At 41.3% G+C, this 21,398-nt stretch overlaps 2 protein-coding genes and 1 long non-coding RNA gene across 17 annotated transcripts in view; 2 read left to right on the top strand and 1 right to left on the bottom strand.

The window, feature by feature from the left end:
• Positions 1-9,070, top strand: part of WNK3 (WNK lysine deficient protein kinase 3) — a 192,655-nt gene extending 183,585 nt beyond the window's left edge. For 7 of the 8 annotated variants that reach the window (XM_055562877.1, XM_055562875.1, XM_055562881.1 and 4 more), the window contains one exon: positions 566-3,191. In XM_055562877.1, the coding sequence (XP_055418852.1) occupies positions 566-895 (330 nt within the window). In that variant the 3' untranslated portion in view covers positions 896-3,191. Of the gene's footprint in view, positions 1-565; positions 3,192-8,225 lie in introns of those variants that run through there. The other variant, XM_055562879.1, reaches the window with a different exon arrangement.
• Positions 9,071-12,957: 3,887 nt separating this feature from the next.
• LOC129640417 (uncharacterized) lies at positions 12,958-19,263 on the bottom strand. 2 transcript variants are annotated; one of them, XR_008708789.1, is made up of 4 exons: positions 19,144-19,263; positions 15,995-16,150; positions 13,941-14,844; positions 12,961-13,561 (listed from the first exon to the last, which is right to left on the bottom strand). It is a non-coding gene; the product is annotated as an uncharacterized LOC129640417 (long non-coding RNA). The 2 variants fall into 2 exon arrangements; XR_008708788.1 differs by having other exon boundaries at positions 12,958-14,844.
• Positions 19,264-19,342: 79 nt separating this feature from the next.
• FAM120C (family with sequence similarity 120 member C) overlaps positions 19,343-21,398 on the top strand; it is a 133,083-nt gene continuing 131,027 nt past the window's right edge. For 6 of the 7 annotated variants that reach the window (XM_055565768.1, XM_055565769.1, XM_055565767.1 and 3 more), the window contains exon 1: positions 19,343-20,146. In XM_055565768.1, the coding sequence (XP_055421743.1) occupies positions 19,451-20,146 (696 nt within the window). In that variant the 5' untranslated portion in view covers positions 19,343-19,450. The remainder of the gene's footprint in view (positions 20,147-21,398) is intronic. The other variant, XM_055565773.1, reaches the window with a different exon arrangement.

Below are 21,398 nucleotides of genomic sequence, written 5' to 3'. Positions count from 1 at the left end.
AATATCAGACTTCAAATAGTAGTAGAAAGAGGTAGGGAGGTGACATTTACTGAGCACCTACTATATGCCAGGCTGTTTTCCCTATGCCACACTAAATTATGATCCTCTGTCTTCAGAGAATTATGTAGTAAGATGAACTATTATTGTCTGTGGCCCTGAATGAAAGAATGCCTGGGACTGGCAGAAGAAAGTAAAAATAGAAGAGTAGTGCTAGCATGAGGAAAGGAACTGTGAACAGAAATTTACCAGGGGCCTTGGAGTTATCTGGAACTGTGTTCAACTCCTTACCTTACTATTAATTTGCTAAGTGGTGATGGGCATTATTAATTTTGAGCTTCTGTTTCCTCATCTAAAAATGCTTGTCTTGCAGGACAGTTATGAAGATGAAATGAAATAAGGTATATAACTGTGAGCACACAGAAAGTTACTCCCAAAATGGTAGACACTCAGAATAATAATGATAGAGTAGTAGTAAGACAAAAAAAGAATAGGAAGGAATATAGAATAAAAGCATCTATCAAATAAACTGATCTTTTCTTTTTGTTTTTATTTTTGTTTTTGTTAGAATACTCCATCTACTATGGGCTACACACCAACATGGATTTCTTCTCTGTCCCAAATCCGTGGAGCTGTCCCAACCTCCTTGCCACAAGGACTGTCACTCCCTTCATTTCCTGGGCCATTATCATCATATGGAATACCCCATGTTTGTCAGTATAATGCTGTGGTGGGGCCAGGGTATCCAGTACAGTGGGTAGGAATTTCAGGAACACCACAACAGTCTCTAGTAATTCCTAACCAACCTGGGGGACCGTTCCAACCAGGGATGAATTTACAGGCATTTCCAGCTTCATCAGTGCAGAATCCGTCCACGATCCCTCCTGGTCCCAAGTAAATCAGAGTAGATAATGAAGAAAAGGGAGTTTTTTTCATAATTATTTTCAGGATACCTAAGGTAGTAAACTTTCTTCTTCTTGGGTTCTGCCATATTTTCCCTCATTTTGAGTTTACCTTCCACTCTTATTTTTTGTTCCAATGTAGTATTTGATATAGCTCATCACCTGTAGAACTGTGCAGTTTATACATAGAACACTGCACATAGAAATGTTTTTTCACTTCAAATCCTATCCTCTTTGATACTTGATTTTTTTTTTTTAAAATACTGTTTAGAATGCTTTAATATGCTCAGCTTGAGCATTGTCATTTCCAGGACACTTTCCATGCATTGCTGAGGAGCCCCCATTTTTTTTTATTGCAGTTCTCTGCAGCTAGATGATACTTATCTTTAAAAGGTATAAGAACTATTTAAATTTATATTCCCCAAACATACACAAAGTGAGACTCTCCAGCAGGGTCTTATGAAATTCTTCATGTTGTTTATCTTAGGTTTACCTTTCACAGAAGGCAGGGTAACTTGCTGCAGGAAATGTTTTGGTGTATAAAATTAGAATAACTTTGTCAACCAATATAGAACATGAGCCCTTTTTAATGTGATTTTCTTCCCGTCGTCACAGCAGTAGGAGAGAAGCCTTGTTTTAGGTGAGGCGGAGAGGAAGGAAAAAACAGAACTGTAACAGTTCTTGATTCTGCAGATAATGTAGCTGCTTTAGGATTTCCATAGTAATTCAAAGCAGCTATCTCTTTGTTTCTCATGTGCACACTACATTGTATTTGAGCATGAGAGGCATTGGTTTGGCTTGCATTCTTTTGCAAGGGATATACTGCAGCTGATATGAATCTCATTTGGGGGGAATCTTTGTATTCCTAACAAAGACAATTCAAGTTACACCTCTATTAATCCATTCTTCTGAAGAGAAATTTACTTGATAAAGTAGGTTTTGAGACTTACACATGAAACACTGGCTTTACAAGGTTCTAAGAGATGAACAGTATGAAAAGGCAGAATGATAGGATGCTGAAAGAGGAACTCCCCAGGGCAGTAGGTGCTCAATATGCTACTGGAGATCAGTGGAGAAATAAATCCAGAAAGAATGAGGGGATGGAGCCAAAGCAAAAACAATACCCAGTTGCAGATGTGACTGGTGATAGAAGCAAGTTCTGATGCTGTAAAGAGCAATATTTCTTAGGAACCTGGAATGTTAGGTCCATGAATCAAGGCAAATTGGAAGTGGACAAACAGGAGATGGAAAGAGTGAACGTCAACATTCTAGGAATCAGCGAACTAAAATGGACTGGAATGGGTGAATTTAACTCAGATGACCATTATATTTACTACTGCAGGCAGGAATCCCTTAGAAGAAATGGAGTAGCCATCATGGTCAACAAGAGTCCGAAATACAGTACTTGGATGGAATCTCAAAAACGACAGAATGATCTCTGTTCATTTCCAAGGCAAACCATTCAATATCACAGTAATCCAAGTCTATGCCCCAACCAGCAACGCTGAAGAAGCTGAAGTTGAATGGTTCTATGAAGACCTAAAAGACCTTTGGGAACTAACACCCAAAAAAGATGTCCTTTTCATTATAGGGGACTAGAATGCAAAAGTAGGAAGTGAAGAAACACCTGGAGAAACAGGTAAATTTGGCCTTGGAATACAGAATGAAGCAGGGCAAAGGCTAATAGACTTTTGCCAAGAGAACACACTGGTCATAGCAAACACCCTCTTCCAACAACACAAGAGAACACTGTACACATGGACATCACCAGATGGTCAACAACGAAATCAGATTGATTACATTCTTTGCAGCCAAAGATGGAGAAGCTCTATACAGTCAACAAAAACAAGACCGGGAGCTGACTGTGGCTCAGATCATGAACTCCTTATTGCCAAATTCAGACTGAAATTGAAGAAAGTAGGGAAAACCACTAGACCATTCAGGTATGACCTATATCAAATCCCTTATGATTATGCAGTGGAAGTGAGAAATAGATTTAAGGGACTAGATCTGATAGAGTGCCTGATGAACTATGGACTGAGGTTCCTGACATTGTACAGCAGACAGGGATCAAGACAATCCCCATGGAAAAGAAATGCAAAAAAGAAAAATGGGTGTCTGGGGAGGCTTTACAAATAGCTGTGAAAAGAAGAGAAGCAAAAAGCAAAGGAGAAAAGGAAGGATATAAGCATCTGAATGCAGAGTTCCAAAGAATAGCAAGGAGAGATAAGAATGCCTTCCTCAGCGATCAATGCAAAGAAGTAGAGGAAAACAACAGAATGGGAAAGACTAGAGATCTCTTCAAGAAAATTAGAGATAGCAAGGGGACATTTCATGCAAAGATGGGCTCAAAAAAGGACAGAAATGGTATGGACCTAACAGAAGCAGAAGATATTAAGAAGAGGTGGCAGGAATACACAGAAGAACTGTACAAAAAAGATCTTCACGATCCAGATAATCACGATGGTGTAATCACTGACCTAGAGCCAGACATCCTGGAATGTGAAGTCAAGTGGGCCTTAGAAAGCATCACTACGAACAAAGCTAGTGGAAGGGATGGAATTCCAGTTGAGCTATTTCAAATCCTGAAAGATGATGCTGTGAAAGTGCTGCACTCACTATGCCAGCAAATTTGGAAAACTCAGCAGTGGCCACAGGACTGGAAAAAGTCAGTTTTCATTCCAATCCCAAAGAAAGGCAATGCCAAAGAATGCTCAAACTACTGCACAATTGCACTCATCTCACACGCTAGTAAAATACTGCTCAAAATTCTCCAAGCCAGGCTTCAGCAAGCTGGTTTTAGAAAAGGCGGAGGAAGCAGAGATCAAATTGCTAACATCTGCTGGATCATCAAAAAAGCAAGAGAGTTCCAGAAAAATATCTATTTCTGCTTTATTGACTATGCCAAAGCCTTTGACTGTATGGATCACAATAAACTGTGGAAAATTCTGAAAGAGATGGGAATGCCAGACCACCTGACCTGCCTATTGAGAAACCTATGTGCAGGTCAGGAAGCAACAGTTAGAACTGGACATGGAACAACAGACTGGTTCCTAATAGGAAAAGGAGTACATCAAGGCTGTATATTGTCACCCTACTTATTTAACTTATATGCAGAGTACTTTATGAGAAACACTGGGCTGGAAGAAGCACAAGCTGGAATCAAGATTGCCAGGAGAAATATCAATAACCTCAGATATGCAGATGACACCACCCTTATGGCAGAAAGTGAAGAGGAACTAAAAAGCCTCTTGATGAAGGTGAAAGAGGAGAGTGAAAAAGTTGGCTTAAAGCTCAACATTCAGAAAACGAAGATCATGGCATCTGGCCCCAGCACTTCATGGGAAATAGATGGGGAAACACTGGAAACAGTGTCAGACTTCATTTTTCTGGGCTCCAAAATCAGTGCAGATGGTGATTGCAGCCATGAAATTAAAAGATGCTTACTCCTTGGAAGGAAAGTTATGACCAACCTAGATAGCATATTCAAAAGCAGAGACATTAGTTTGCTAACAAAGGTCCATCTAGTCAAGGCTATGGTTTTTCCAGTAGTCATGTATGGATGTGAGAGTTGGACTGTGAAGAATGCTGAGCACCGAAGAATTGATGCTTTTGAACTGTGGTGTTGGAGAGGACTCTTGAGAGTCCCTTGGACTGCAAGGAGATCCAACCAATCCATTCTGAAGGAGATCAGCCCTGGGATTTCTTTGGAAGGAATGATGCTAAAGCTGAAACTCCAGTACTCTGGCCACCTCATGCGAAGAGTTGACTCATTGGAAAGGACTCTGATGCTGGGAGGGATTGGGGGCAGGAGGAAAAGGGGACGACAGAGGATGAGATGGCTGGATGGCATCATCGACTCGATGGACATGGGTTTGGGTGAACTTGGGGAGTTGGTGATGGACAGGGAGGCCTGGCGTGCTGCAATTCATGGGGTCGCAAAGAGTCGGACACGACAGAGCGACTGAACTGAACTGAACTGAACTGAAGAGATGAGGGGTATACACTGTCCTGCAGTAGATAGTAGACCCTCAAAGGATACTATTTAAGTTGTCCTTAGCTTATTTTTGGGGGGGGATTACCTGTTTTTTTTTTTTTTTTTTTAGTTGTTATAGTTATCTTGTTAGAGTCTGTAGCATCTTAGATGATTTTGGCAGCCTCTTTAGAATCTGAGAGAGATCACTGTCAAGTTGCACTTTACTGGGTTTTATCCAGTTTTAGGAGGAGGGGAGGCAATGTCAGAATATACGCTTTTGGTTTTCAAGAAAGTTAACTAATATTCTTAAAAGTCTGGTCACAGAGTTACCTAATGCTTGATCAATCTGTGAAACCCAAATATTGAATTCTAAAATGGTATTTATCAACTACCACATATAAACATGTTTAAAATACTTTTCACTCTGAAGATTTCAAAGTCATTTCTAGGACACATTTACCTAATAATGAGTTCTACTGGTCAACATTCCAGATGATCACCCAACATTTCTGTTGACAGATTTTCCTCCATATTCCTCTAAAATTTTTACCCCATGATCTTGCCAGGTAATGAGGAAAACTTAATGGGTGTACTTTTTTTTTTTGCACACTCTACTTTGTGACATTCAGCACCCTTTTTCAAAAAAGAAAAATGTCTTCTGTTGCTTACCTGAGGATCACACTCAGCATCATGAAGATTCTGTCACTATCATTTGGGGGCATCCAGGATAGCATTTTGAGAACTGCTGTTGATAAGAGTCACAGCTTCTTTTTATAAAACATACTCTGGTTTGGATGAGTCTTTCTAAATCTTATGTACAGATTCTTCAAATTTCTTCTACAGTATTATTTGCAAGTTGAAATGGTTTTAGGACATTAGTGTAATGCAGATTCTCGCATTGCCGTTTTCCATGTGTATAAAAAACAATGTGCCTAAAATCTGTAATTCTTTCAAACTGCTTGTGTTTCATTAGTAGAGTCAGCTTTGTGTGATTACATTGAGACTTAAAATTTATAAGCTGAAAATACTGCAGGTTTTATGATCCTTTTTGGAGTTACAATCCTTTTAAATAGTGTACCCCAGGATGAAAAAAGCTCCATGGATGACATTTATTAATGGCTGCTCTATATCGTATGTCCCACATTTTGCCACCACCTCTGTTTTATGTACAATTCATCATTCTTTTGCCTGCAGACTTTTGCAGTGCCTTGTAATATTTAGAATCTTTTCAGATTTTTTGCTGGAAAGAAAAGTAGTCTTCTAAAGTTTGAAGATGGTGAGTAGTGTACTGCTGTCTCCATGCTGACTGCAGTAGTTGGGTTAACATATATGTTATGTATACATTATGTATATGTAACGTGTATAAGTTTAAAAATACAGAAAAAAGTGAATTTTGTGCAGAAATTAAGAAAACAGTGTTATTCACATCACTGTGGGTTTTTAAGTTATTTTTTTCCCATTACTTAAATGTTTGACTCAGATTATAGTCACTTTGACTGTAAATATTAGCTAGTTTTCTATCTAGGGGTTTTGCATTATTTCATAATTTTGATAAATCATGATAGTGCTGTTTTCATCCTTGCTGAGGTACTTTTCCTCCCCAGAAATAATTAACTCTTGAGGTATAGCTCAGAAATTCCCTTCTTACTTAACAAAGAGCCTACTACAAAGAAGGGCCTTCTTTTCATTTCCAACACACACCAAAACCTGTCCTTTCCATTTTCCTTCTTGTAGAAGAAAAAAGGTTACACTAAACAATCCTGCTTGTAAAGCTTTTTTGAGGGTAGTCAGTATGTCCAACCATCATGTTTACTTCTCAAAGTGCAAGTCTGATGAATAGTACTGTATCTCCATATGTGGCAATGTGAGCATTTCATCATGAAGTACCTGCTGCTATGTTTGTGAAGTTGGGTGTAACATCATAAGAATATGAAACAAGTATTGGTGTAAATCTAATGAAAATAACCCTATGTATTTGTACCAGTCTTGAATCTCTATTTAAGGCAATTTGCTGTAGTTAACAAATATCCACTTCGTTTTTCATCTTTTCTTGCCAGTTTTATATCCAGCATGAATTCCAATGGTTTGACAGCAAACTTATCTGTGAAAGTTTAAAAGGCACTTTTCTGCTGCAATTTTTGGATTGAGTGTGGAGTGTTATGTATAATACGATGGGCTATATCATTTTAGAACCCCATATTTAATCCCAATCTAATTACAATTTTTTATCTACCTCTTTTAAAGCTGTTTTGGGGTACACATGAAAACACTGCCTGTGAAACTTGTTTTTTTGCCTTGATTATCAGTATTCTTTCAGGTTATAAATCTGGCCTGCCTTCTTATCCCAGTGCTGTGAGTTTGAAATGAGAGGGACCATCACTCTGCCACCAATCTATGTTTTAAGTGATGAGAGCCACATGCTTCTAAAATAAGCTTTGGGGATGTAGGGATGGAGAACAGAGAAATAAATCCAGCTGGTGGCAATATAGGACTTAGTGGTAGAAGTTAGTTGTAAACAAACAAGTGGTAAGAAAGTACCTAAATTAGACAGTCCAGTGCCTGTAACTTCGCATCTTTTATTAGAGATGCATTTCTTGTCTGTGTGCCTAAAGGGCTATGGGTTGAAATTGCTTTAACTTTCACAATGAAATATTTGATAAATCTTATAGCAGTGGCCTGTCATTCAGCATACTAGCATACAACTAAGTATTTGTAGTGATATTTTATTACCTTAAAATGGCTGTATGCTTTTAGTTGAATTGTAGTTAGTTGTAACTGTTCATCCAATCTCTAACATTTATCAGAGGCATTGACTTTCCTCTTTGCTGTCTTCTCTGAGTGATGAAAATGATGTATTCCTTTTTTTCCCCCAGAAAACTGAGCAAATGTTTGTAAACCACATGTTTCCCTTGTTTACTGTGTGTAACACTAAAGCATATTTAATGTTAGTACTAATATTGTATTTCCGGCTTCATCTACAAGTACATTCCTCAAGTATCCTTGCCATCAGTTTGGGATTTAGTTATTTAATCTTCTGTTTGGTTTAGAAGAATATTGCGATATTTGAGGTGTTGTGCAAGCCATTATTTCTAGAATAGATTGTTCATTTTTCATCCTGGATGAAAGTTTGATGAAAGTAGTTTCCTGGGGACTTGTTTTTTCCCCTTTTATTTAAAAGATGACCCAATCAGGGAAGGGAGCATAGAAAAGGTCATTGATTTGGTTAAGTGTAATTTCTGAGATTGAAATAAAAAACCCACAAGTAGTTCAGACTATAAAATGGTGACACTCAAACTTGGTAAAATCCTTTGAAGTGAAATTAGTATGAAATTTTTCTGAAATGCTTTCAGGTCACCCTGGAAATAGTCTTTGTATGCGAAGGATGAACACAAACATTGGTCAGAAACCTTGACAGCCAACATAGGCATGGGCCTGGGATAGTAACTAGGTTACACTGAAGGTATTTTCAACTGAGATAGCTGGAAGATTATATAAACCAACAGCTCCCATTCTGGAAGATTTTCTTTTAATTAAAAGAACCTCAAGCAGAAAGGCTAAAAGTCAAGCAAGAAGGGAAGAGAGAAACTGGGCTCTTGAGAACGAAATCAGTGCCACTGAAAAATAAAATTCCTAAATTCATGCTTGTCATCCTTCCCATTTTTGTTTTTTTTTTTTTAAAGTTGCATTTCTTCTCCACTGTAAGATTTCAGATTGAAGTTTGTGGTCCAAAACATACCCTCAGCAGAAATAGTGATTGATTGGAAAGTGCAGTTGTTCAAGGTCTGTCATGCTCAATCACTTAAAGCTGTAATTTGTTTGATATGAATATTAAGCATGTAGACCTAGTGCAGCATGGGAGCCACTCAGGAAGTTTATGCAATTAATAAACTTTCATGCATAATTTACTATAAAATATGCAGAATTTTAGCCACTTCTCTACACTTAACCTTTAGTTGTATATGTCAACTCTCCTTTCTTAATTGGGGAATGTAGCATTATATGGAATGTTGTTAAACCTAATTTTAATCCTTTTATTATTTTTTTTATAAACCTAAGCAATCTGCCTTTAAGCAGTTGTCTGATTTTGGTTCTTTGAAACTGTGATTTTTATTTCATCTGTACCCAACCATTGTTAAGTATTTTGTTTCCTGGAAATTTTGTTTTGAAACAGAAAATAAAGGCTGTGTTAAAATGAGTATATTATCTTATTAAAATGCTGTCATAGTCACTGCAATCACCTGGCTTAAGCTGGTTCTTCATTTACCAAATCTAACTTAACAGATTTAAAAACTTTAATCCTGTAGTTATGTTGGCTGGACAAACTAGCCAACCTGTATGTTACCTCTTGATTTATAGCCCAACAAATTTTGGAGTTGGACCTCTTCCCCTGATTTGTCAATGAGCCATAATTGTAACAGTCACTATGATTTACTGAATAATAGGCTTGTGATATTTTTAATTCACAAAACAATCCTATAAGCGAGATCTGTTACTATCTCAACAGAGAAAATATGAGGGTCAGAGAGATTACATAATTTACCAAGGCATGATAGCTAGTAAATGATGAAGCCTGGATCCAAACCCAGGTCTGACTCCAAAGTTCATGTGAAAAACCCCAGGCCATGCAGGAGACCCTGGTTTGATCCCTGGGTTGGGAGGATTCCCTGGAGAAGGGAATGGGTACCCACTCCAGTATTCTTGCCTGGAGAATTCCATGGACAGAGGAACCTGGTTGCAAAGAGTCAGACACGAATGAGTGACTAATACTTTGACTTTCATACTGACTCTCAGAAAGTGGAAGTGAAGTCGCTCAGTCATGTCCGACTCTTTGTGACCCCATGGACTGTAGCCTATCAGATGGCTCTTCTGTCCATGGGATTTTCCAGACGAGTGCTGGAGTGGATTGCCATTTCCTTCTCCAGGGGGTCTTCCCGACCCAGGGATCGAACCTGAGTCTCCCGTATTGCAGGCAGACACTTTACTGTCTGAGCCACCAGGGAAGCCTCAGATATACTGTAATAATAACAATCAAAATTCATTTAGACTAACTTTTCAACTAATCATTATGATTAGTATATATTTTCATATATCTTTCTTGTTTTTAATTTATTTATTTTAATTTTGGCTGTGCTAGATCTTCATTGCTGTGATCGGGCTTTCTCTAGCTGTGGTGTGTGGGGGCTACTCTGTAGCCGTGGTATACGGGGCTTAGTTACTCTGTGACATGTGGAATCTTCCTGGACCAGGGATCAAACCTGTGTCCCCTGTATTGGCAGGAGGATGCTTATCCATTGCGCCACCAGGAAAGTCCTTCATATATCTTACATGAGGTTATATCCAGTGCTCGTTTTATAATTTCAGGATTAGACGTATATGTTTATGATACAAGCAATGATTCAAAATGTGCTCTTTGCACAAACTTATGATGGGGTATTTCCATTCGTATTGATAGTGTTTATGGTCTACCTTCAGGAAAAAAAAGTGCATTTGGAAATATCCCTTGCACATCTTTCATTTACCACACTACAGTGACTTGGGAAACTGTCAAATGAGGTTAGATCCCTTGTTCATTTGATAATTTAGGTAGAAGACTCATGAATATATTTATGCAAATAGCCCTGGAGGCAGAATAAGGGCTCTATCAGAAATATTCAAGATTAGATGAGGATTCTTAAAATGTTTTTAAAAATCTATTACCTTGATTTAATGATTCATTGACTCCAAGGTATTCACTCTTAGGTGATCCCTAAAGGGAAGATCTGGAGAAAGGAAATGGCAACCCACTCCAGTGTTCTTGCCTGGGAAATCCCATGGACAGAGGAGCACGGCAGGCCACAGTCCCTAGGGTCACAAAAGAGTCAGACACAACTTAGCAACTAAACAACAACAAAGGGAGGATACACAATGGAACAAGCACAGGTTTTTTGATCTACAGACCTCTCAAACCTCTGTTTTCTCATTTGTAAAATGAGGTGGTTTTGACTATTAAATGAGATATGTCCCAAATTTGCTAAGTGTGCTTATTGTTAGACATCTCTAGTGACCTTCACAACAAACTTGCACTTGGGAAATCAGGCTGGTTTAGAAATGGGCCCTGGTTCGGATTATAGTTAATACAGATGCCTTTTGGAGTCCAGAAGACCTGGATTTGTATTCTAGCTTTGTGAACTTAAGAAAAGTACTTATTAGCTTCAATTTCCTTATCTGTAAAAATACTTCAGTGGTGGTATTTTGAGACTAAGTAAAAAAAAAAAAAACATAAAGGGCTTAGCACTGTGCCTGGCACATAGTAGGTTTGCTCATATAACAGTAACAACTCCTGAAGGGACCTTACATATCACTAAAGAGAAGAGGAAACAGTCATAGAGATGTAACAAAGCTGAACCCAATCTGCAAGTCAACAGGAAGTCGACTGGGGAACGATTGAATATTGGCTGCAATGATAGATGATGTAAAGTGAGGTTCAGAGATGAAAATATTTAAGTTGGGGGATAAAACACCATAAAACCCATTTAAAATGTGCCATCATTAATGAGCATTATATAAAAGAATGAGATGACATAATTAAATCTGTGACTAAAGAATTTAGGAGGAGCTCAAGTAGTAGGAGTTGAGGAAATTCAGAAGGTGGGTCTTAAGACAGGAGCTCAAGACAGAAATGAAGTACAGCATAGATGATAGTCTGAATAGGAAGAGGACTTTGGGATAAATAGATGAAGAATTGGAAAAGACTAGCTCACATGCATGTTACAAATGAGGAAATAGACTCAGGAATTTAACCAGTATTTGTAAGATTTCTCCATTCCAGCTCAGAGGTTCTTATCCCTGTTTGCATATTAAAATCACCCAGGAGGTATTTTTAAAAATTAGTGCCTTGGTTGCACAACAAAGTGAATATACTTAACACTACTGAACTGTATGGCAAAACCCACTACAATATTGTGAAGTAATTAGCCTCCAATTAAGAGAAATAAATTAATTTTTTTAATGGTTAAGATGGTAAATTTTGTGTTGTATTTTACCAGAATGTAAAAGAAAAATAGTGTCTGGGCCCCATCCCTCTAATTAGTATTGTTTTAAAAAGCTCCCCAGATAATATATTAGTATCATATTAACCTAACTAGGGTTGAGAACCACAGTCATTGTTTTCTTTACTAATCAAATGACCTCCCTGCTATTATTGCTAGTTTAAGAAACAGAAGCCTCATTAGACCTTCTAATGAATTATTTCCTATTACCATTATAAGCTTACAGCCTCTCAAACAGCCCCAAAGATTTGGGTAATAAAGAAAGCTAAGTGGGGCCCTTACAGAAACTAGACAGCTAGTCAACTACTTAGGTGGAAGATAATAAGATTTAATCCAATGTGACCTCTCCATGCAACCGCTTCTCTCTACCTTTCACTTTAAGATTTGTTAGGTGCTTACTGTGCCAAACACTTTATTATATCATTTAATCTTCACAAGCTTCTGAGGTAAGTATCATTAACATCTCCCTTCTAAGCTCCTTGACTGTCTTGAGAACTCTTTACTCCCAGCCTAGTGTTGTTCCTGGCACATAGTGGGCTTCCCTCGTGGCTCAGATGGTAAAGAATCTGCCTACAGTGCGGGAGACCCGGGTTCAATCCCTGGGTCGGGAAGGTCCCCTGGAGAAGGAAATAGCAACTGACTTCAGTATTCTTGCCTGGAGAATTCCATGGACAGAAGAGCCTGGTGGGCTAAAGTCCAGGAGTCACAAAGAGTCAGACACGACTGAGTGACTAACACTAACTTAACTAAAGTGTTATTCCTGGCACATAGTATGTACCAAATAAATCTGTTGAAAACTTAATGAGTCTATGTTTCACAGACACATTAAGGGCTCAAGAGGTTAAATAACTTGTTGATGTTATATAGCAAGTAAGGGGTTGAACAGGTTTTGAAGCCCAGATCTCAGCTCCAAAGCACACACGTTAACCACTATTCTGTGACATTCACTGTCCCTTTTTATTTTCAGGGCTTTGGCCTCTGTTTACTGTACTCTCTCTATGGCCTATGTTTAGCATAAAGTTTCTCTTGTGCTATATGTTTCGTGTTTTTAAGTAACAGAAACCCAATTTGAACAAGCTTAAACAAAAAGAGGAATTTATTATAAAGTTGCTGGTATCTCACAAAACACAAGGATAATGCAGATGGCCCTTAGGAACAAATAAATTAGGTACTGAAATGCAGCCAGGATTTTTCATCTTTCCTCCTCCAGCTCAATCCCAAATTCTCTGGGAAGATACATAAAGAATGGCTCCCGATGCAACCATGAGAGTAAGGTAGAGAAAAGGGTAGCAAAGGGGTATAGAAGAGACAAAATAGATGTTTACATACAGTCCTCCTTTTGATTGCCCTATAAACACATATGCCATTTCCCCCATATCTACAATTCCAAAATGCCCACACCTAACAATCTGTGGACAACTGCCAATCACTTGCAGCTACTGCATCCAGAGCAACAACATGGCATGGACACGCCCCTTCTTCATCTAGTTCAGTGCAATCTAAATGTGGATCCTGCAACCTCTTTATAACTTGACTGCCACCAATAGATCTAACATGCAATAATAGAGAAATATTTAGATTAACCACAAAGTTTCCTTTTAGGAAAGCAAAGGGGCACACCTTTATCCAGTCACCGGTCCGAGTATACACCATTCCACCTGGATAGGAAGGAAGGAAGGAAATAAATTACAGGTGTAGAAAAACTTATGAGAGTCAGTTATATTGATGCTGCTTCTTGTTTTACCAGTCTGTACTTGGGCCTTGGGATTGCTCTAGAAGAGCAGTGATTCTCAAACTTAAGAGTACATAAGAATCATCTGGAGAACTAGTGCAACCTGCAAAAACACTCAACACAAACACTCCATTCAAACACCTGCACTAAAGAGAGACTAGACAAAACTTGGCTTCTAGCCTTTTAAGTCTCTCAGTTCAGTTCAGTCACTCAGTCGTGTTTAACTCTTTGTGACCCCATGGACTGCAGCACACCAGGCTTCCCTGTCCATCACCAAATCCCAGAGCTTGCTCAGACTCACGTACATTGAGTCGGTGATGCCATCCAACCATCTCATCCTCTGTCGTCCCCTTCTCCTCCTGCCTTCAATCTTGCCCATCATGAGGGTCTTTTCCAATGAGTCAGTTCTTCGCATCAGGGGGCCAAAGTATTGGAGTTTCAGCTTCAACCTCAGTCCTTCCAATGAATATTCAGGACTGATTTCCTTTAGGATTGACTTGTTTGATCTCCTTGCAGTCCAAGGGACTCTCAAGAGTCTTCTCCACCACCACAGTTCAAAAGCATCAATTCATCAGTGCTCAGCTTTATGGTCCAAGTCTCACATCCATATATGACTTCTGGAAAAACCATAGCCTTGACTAGATGGACCTTTGTTGGCAAAGTAATGTCTCTGCTTTTCAATATGCTGTCTGGGTTGGTCATAGCTTTTCTTCCAAGGAGCAAGCATCTTTTAATTTCATGGCTACAGTCACCATCTGCAGAGATTTTGCAACCCAAGAAAATAAAGTCTGTCACTGTTTCCATTGTTTCCCCATCTATTTGCTATGAAGTGATGGGACCAGACGCCATAATCTTAGTTTTTTGAATGTTGAGTTTTAAGCCAACTTTTTCACTCTCCTCTTTCACTTTCATCAAGAGGCTCTTCAGTTCTTCACTTTCTGCCATAAGGGTGGTATCATCTGCGTATCTGAGGTTATTGATATTTCTCCTGGCAATCTTGAGTCTAGTTTGTGCTTCATCCGGCCCGGTATTCCACATGATGGGCTCTGCATATAGGTTAAATAAGCAGGGTGACAATATATAGCCTTGACATACTCCTTTCCCAATTTGGAACCAGTCTGTTGTTCCATGTCTGGTTCTAACATGTTCTAATATGTTAACATGTCAGAGTCTCTGGGATGACCCAGTTTTCATCTGGAAAGCTTGGAGCTGTAAAAAGAATGTATAGCTTGTTCTAGCTGACATCTGACAATAGACTCCTGACCTCTCTTTCTTAAGAGTGTTTACCAAAAAGGGCTTACAATTATGAATTCTTCCCCTGTGTGTGTGTCTCAAGGACCAATCCTTTGAAATGTAATCATTATGAAGGCTAGGGCCTCTCTCTCTCAGGAACTGTGGGAGGATATAATACTGACTTCAATAATTGCCAATGAGCAGACACAGCTAGCCTAACTGCATTTACACTGGCCAGCCCTTTGTAATTTTTCCCTTTCCTGCTTCTACTTGAGCCCCGCCTCACTCCTCCTCCCTCCTTCTCCCTTTAAAATGCTGTCACCTCTGCACAAATGGAATGGAGCTCTGCTCTTTCCCCTACTGTCAGTAACTGAATAAAATCTGTTCTCACTGCTTTAACTAATGTCAGCCTTTGTTTATCTTTGACACCACTTAAATCACAGATTGGCCTTCCCCAATGGCTCAGCAGGTAAAGAATCCACCTGCAAAACAGGCCACAGAGGATCGATCCCTGCGTCAGGAAGATCCCCTGGAGGAGGGCATGGCAACCCACTCCAGTATTCTTACCAGGAAAATGCCATGGACAGAAGAGCCTGGCAGACTACAGTCCATGGGTTGCAAAGAGTTGAGACACAGCTGAAGCGACTGAGCACACAGACACAAACCACAGATTACTGGCCTCACCCCCAAGAGTTTCTGATTCAGGAGGTCTGGAATGAGGCCCAAGAACTTACATATCTAACAGATCCTAGGTGCAGATGTGCTAGTCCATGTACCATACTTTGAGAATCACTGCTGGCTCATGGTCGCTGTTCACTAAGTATGATTTTCATCTTCAAAACCTCATAGGACTGCCTGTTGATTTCATTTGAGGGGACTCACAATGCTAATAAGTGCCAAGAATCTAATCAACTTATGCACTTTGAATCTTTAGATTTGCTAAACAGAGTAACCTGACTCATTCTGTTGCAGCTCTATTTCTTATCTCTGTACCTAAGCACTTGTGTCCTTCTCCCTGGCATTCTGCTCAAGGTGTCCAGTTCAGAGCACAGATAGAAAACAGTAGGCTGATTTAAAGGACGTGAAGCTTCTCTTTTTTGACCTGATCTGGGAATGTTACACTTACCCACTTTCTCTTGTATTTCAGCTGAATGCATGTACAGAGGAAGAGATCTTCACATTTGGGGGCTTTGGCTTATATAGATGGCTTCCTTGGTGGCTTAGATGGTAAAGAATCTGCTTATATAGATAACCTCATTCCAACTGCCTGGATGCCAGTTTCCTAATTAGTGAAATATTTGAAGTGAGACAGAGTTCTACTACTATAAGTCAGCAAAGCCCATGAATATCTGACCGTCAACAGTTGCCAAACTCTTGATATATGCAGAAGGGCTGCTGTTTTTGAGTCTCAAGAGCAATAAGCAACTATTTCATTGCCAAATAACAGAATGCAAACTTCCAGTTAATGATACGAGAGATCTCCAATCTCTGCCAGTCCTACAGTTTAGGGTTTGTAATTTGACATACCCCATTTCTGGTACCAGTTCTTGAATTAATATTTTTTGGTCATGAGTAGTTTCTAATTCAATTCTACCTTAAAAATAGTAAGGGTATGAGATTGCTTCAGAGAAACCAAGGACAAGAATATCTAAAGAATGATCTAAAACCTGGGACTTAAACATGATGAAGCCTTCCTATCTCCCATCTCTTTTCTGAGTCTGCATTTTTCTTCCCTTCCTTCAGACCAGCATCTTTTACTTTTGTTCATCTAATGGGAAAATTGACTGCTGATAGCATCCAAGATTTAAATTTCAAGAAAAACTGGTCTCTTTGGTCCAGTTTCAAATTTCTAGAATGAGATTCTGATTGACCCAGCCTGAATTCATTATCTGCCTTTGACCCAGTCAGCTATGGTTATGGTTAACATGACAGTTTTTGTTATAACTGTAAATGGGGAGAGGGTTAATTCTTAGGAAAGGAGGGCTGAGTAGACAATCATTTAGGTATCCATTATACTAGAAAAACCTCTATTCTTTCCATCCACCATCCTTTCAAGGCACTACTCTCTCTTTCACTGCTTGTTTTCTCAAGAGTTATTTATGTGCATTGCTTCAATATCTACTTATTCTTTGCCAATCTGGCTTGTTCTATCTCCACTAGTCTTTTATGATGACTTTCTTTATGGAGTTTGATGCTTTTTCAGCTTTTGCATCCCCATACACTTTTCTCAATGGGCTACTTGTCCACGGGGCTGCAAAGAGTCAGACACGACTGAGTGATTAACACTGTCACACTTTTCTTGGGCTTCCCAGGTGGCACTATTGGTAAAGAACCCGCCTTCCAATGGCAGGAAACGTGAGTTCCATCCCTGGGTCGGGAAGATCTCCTGGAGGCAGGTACAGGAACCCACTCCAGTGTTCTTGCCTGGAGAATACCATGGACAGAGAAGCCTGGCAGGCTAGAGTCCATAGGGTCACAAAGAGTCAAACACAACTGAAGCAATGTAGCATGCATGCACACTAGTCTCAGACTTCATTTCACCTGGACTACTCTTGGGTTCTGCACTTTTGTGTTCTTATTTAGCCTGCTTTTATCTCCTGCCTTGTATTAAATTCCAAGACAGATCTGACTACTACTCACAGAACAGAATTAATCTTCTTTGCTACCCTCCTCCTATTGAAACAGTGGGCTCTAAAAGCCAGTCAGCCAGAAGACTGGCACAATATCATAATCAACCAAGGAGAATGCTAAAAATAGTTTTTTCAAAAGATGATTCTGTACTGTTAGGGGAAAAACTGAAACCACCTGCCCTGGCCAGGCAAGGTAGTAGCCACTTGCATGAGTTATCTTAACAACAGGAGATTCCTGGTAAGGACCATGAAACTAACAAGCTACCACCAACCAGAAGAATTCAGGAAAGGTCAAAAACAGAAGATGCCAGTCCATATGTCCTACCAACCTCCCAGAATCCTAACTGCACTCCATCTTGGCTGAGCAATTCACGCAACACCAGTAAGAGCCCAGAGTCAGAATGATTGGCCAGAGACAAACTGGAAACTAACCCCATCACCATAAACTCCAAGGCTGCGAGCTACGTGGCAGAGCACTTCTCCTGGGTTCCCTTACCCTATTGTTCTCTGCTCTGGTGCCCTTTCCTGATAAAGCCTCTTGCTCTGTCAGCACATGTCTCCTCAGACAATTCATTTCCAAGTGTTAAACAAGAGTCCACTCTCAGACCCTTCCTTCATTATGTCTGGAATTGGAGCCCTTACTGCTATTTTCTCAAGAGCTCCCCAACAAATTAATTCATAGTGGTTGCAAATAAATGTCCTAACTATATGACATTGTAGCTCAAAGAGTACCAGAAGGGTACAACTTGTAGTTTAATTTGTGTTGATGCTTATCTCCCTAAACAAAGAGATCCCGAGTACATTGGATATCCCATTTCACTTTGTCTCTGCATTACCTTGGGCAAATAAATAATGTAAATCTCACTATTCATAAACTGGGGCCAAAAAACTCTTCCTCAAAGAATTACCTTAGCTAAAAAGTTATGTGGCTTATTACAGAACTAAGGTTATTTTACAACCTAAGATTATATTGTTATTGTTATCCAGTGGCTCAGTCATGTCCGAATCTTTGCAATCCCATGGACTGCAGCACGCCAGGCTTCCCTTTTACTATTTCCCAGAGTTTGCTCAAATTCATGTCCCTTGAAGTCGGTGATGCCATCCAACCATCTCATCCTCTGTCCTCAACTTCTGCCTTCAATCTTTCCCAGCATCAAGGTCTCACAGAAATGGTGGTGGTGATCATTTTTACCTTTCATATGTGTCCTTTTCTATAATGTGCTACCCACTTTATTCCTTCCCCTCAAAGGAAAATTCTTCCTTCGTGGGAATCTTATAATACTTAAGCTGAATTAAAATAATCCACTTTACTTCCTTTCCCATGATGCATCACTGCCCCCCAAACTCCTTTTCCTGGGAAAGGCGATAAACAGCCTGAAGCAACTCGGTGGATGTCGAGTTGGAGTGCAAATCCTGAATGCTTATCACGCCCCGCCCCTTAATACCTAGTGAATACAAGGGTAGACGAAGGTGGTAATTTAGTTCCAACTCTTTATCCCGAAGCCTTAGAAGAGAATACAACTCCCAGGATGCCCCGCTTCCCTGCCCCGCCCCCGCTACTCCCCCTCCCCCGCCTCCGACTAGAAAGCGTGTACCACAGAGAAGAGGCAATATGGCTCCCGGAGGTGGCAGGAAAAGGCTTTACCCCTTTTGAAGCGGTGAAGAGCGGCGGCAGAGGGATACAAAAGAAGTGACTAGAGCCTGTCATCGATTTTATCCTCCCAGCCTCTCCTGAGTCCGGTCGGCCTCTCCCCTTCTCTCCTCCCAAATCCAGTCAGCTGTCTCCTCTTCACCCCGCCCTCGTTCCCTCTCTAGCTCACCCTCCCCTCGGGAATCCTTTCCCCGCCCCCTCGCCCCCCGCGGAGTGCGCACGCGCCCGCCCCCAGCTTCGCGCCCAGATCGCCGCCTAGCTTGCTCGCGCAGCCGCCGTCTCATCTGCCCACCGACGAAGCATGGGCGTCCAGGGCTTCCAAGAGTTCCTGGAGAAGCGCTGTCCTGGGGCCGTGGTGCCCGTGGACCTCCTCAAACTCGCGCGCACGGTCTCGCGCCAGCAGCAGCAGCACCAGCATCGCCAGCTGCCGCCTACGGCAGCCCTAGCGCCCGGGGCTCCACGCGCCGCCAGGGGCTCTGCGCCTCAGCAACCGCCATTCCCGCCCGCCGCCTTGGGCGCCTACTCCGGGGGTGCGGGGCCTACTCGGCACCATCACCCCGCTCACCACTTCCACCATCACGGCCAGGCGCACCCCGGCCTGCACCCGCCGCCTCCGCCGCCGCCGCCCCCTCCGCTGCCCGGGGCCCGGGTGCTTGTGGACGCGGGCTCAGCGCTGCCGCGGCTTTATGGCGGCTACCAGACGGATTGGGTGTGTGGCGGCCAATGGAACGCCATGCTGGGCTACTTGTCAGCGCTCTGTCAGGCTTGTGCCTATCCCGGCGGCGACGGCCTGGAGCTGGTGGTCATGTTCCCCGGGGGCCTGGGTAAGGACCGGCTGGCCGAATGGGGCCGTCGGTGCCAGGCCGAGCGGCAGACAGCGCAACTGATCGTGGGACACGTGGGCAACAAGGGCACCCCTCCTCCTCGGGCCTGGTTCCTGCCACCGGCCTGCCTGAGCCACTGCGTGAGGCTAGCACTCATCCGCTTCCGGGTCAAGGTGAGGGAGGGGCCGGATCTTAAATAACTCGCCCCACACCTATTCCCTCAACTAAACACCTAACCACCCACCCACTTACCTTTCTCCCATTTACCCACTCACCGCCCAGTCAGCTAACCCACTTGCCTAAGCACCCTTGATCATTTTATCCATCTACCCAACCCTTCATACCACCCCCTACTGATTGGCTCACCTGCATAACCACATCTCTCTGCCCATGTCGTCCCAATAACCCCCTTTACCCAGTTGGCCTATCTCTGGATTTTAGCAGAATTTCTTTTGTAGCTCCATCTTTCTCCTGCTGTTTTCTGCCTCAAGCTGAAATGCCCTTTTCAAAATTTCCAGTTGACATCCTTCTGTTTCTCTTTCCAACCCTGCAGCAGATCAGTTAAACATGTTAATTGAACACCTTTCTTCTACAACTTTTCCCCGAATTTTGAACCATTGCTTCTTTTGCACCCATCTGTCCATTCAACCATTTTCATTTCAACCTGTTTCTATCTCATCTTTCCTTAGCCTAAACAAACAAACAAACCGACTGGTTCACTTTTCAACAAGTTTTAACCCACTAAGAGTAAGGGGTTTAAAAGACATGTGAGACATGGTTCCTGCCCTTGGAAAATCAAAATATACACATGAAACATTTATTCAATGATATAAATGTGTTATGTGATTACGCTTTATGGTAAAGATTGTAAGTATAGTACTTGTTTGGTGTATGTGTGTTGGGGGGCAATATCTGGGCTAAAATGCTCAGAGGAGGCTTTCTTGAAGTTGGACCTCACCTGGGTCTTTTAAGAATGAATTGGATTTGAATTACTTGCAGGCTTGGGAAGAGGCTTCTTTAAAGGAGAGAAAGAAAGTGAGCAGAAGCAAATGGGAATATCAAGCATGTGAGGCCTCATGGGGGCCAGTCTAATCTCTGCATTGGGTCACTGCATATGGGGCCTGGAGAACAGCTTGGCAGCACCCCCAGTTCTTGGTACAACTGCTGTTGCTTTGTTGCTTTCCCATACTCTTAAGTTTCAAGTTCCTACGTGTAGGGAATAGCAAGGCTTGAGAATTAAAGGAGTTGGGCAGGAAAAAAAAAAGTAGTACAGGGTTGAGTAGGACAGAACCACAAACCTATTCCCCAACCAAGGCTCTTGAGGATGTGCACACAGTCAGAAAACGACATGGAACTGGAATCATAAACTAAGGAAATGGTGCTGGGTGGAGTAATGAGGAGGGGAAAAAATCTCAGCTGAGGGAT

This window comes from Bubalus kerabau, chromosome X, assembly GCF_029407905.1.
Source record: "Bubalus kerabau isolate K-KA32 ecotype Philippines breed swamp buffalo chromosome X, PCC_UOA_SB_1v2, whole genome shotgun sequence".
Lineage (NCBI taxonomy): Eukaryota > Metazoa > Chordata > Mammalia > Artiodactyla > Bovidae > Bubalus > Bubalus kerabau.
This window is presented reverse-complemented; position numbering and strand designations above follow the sequence as displayed.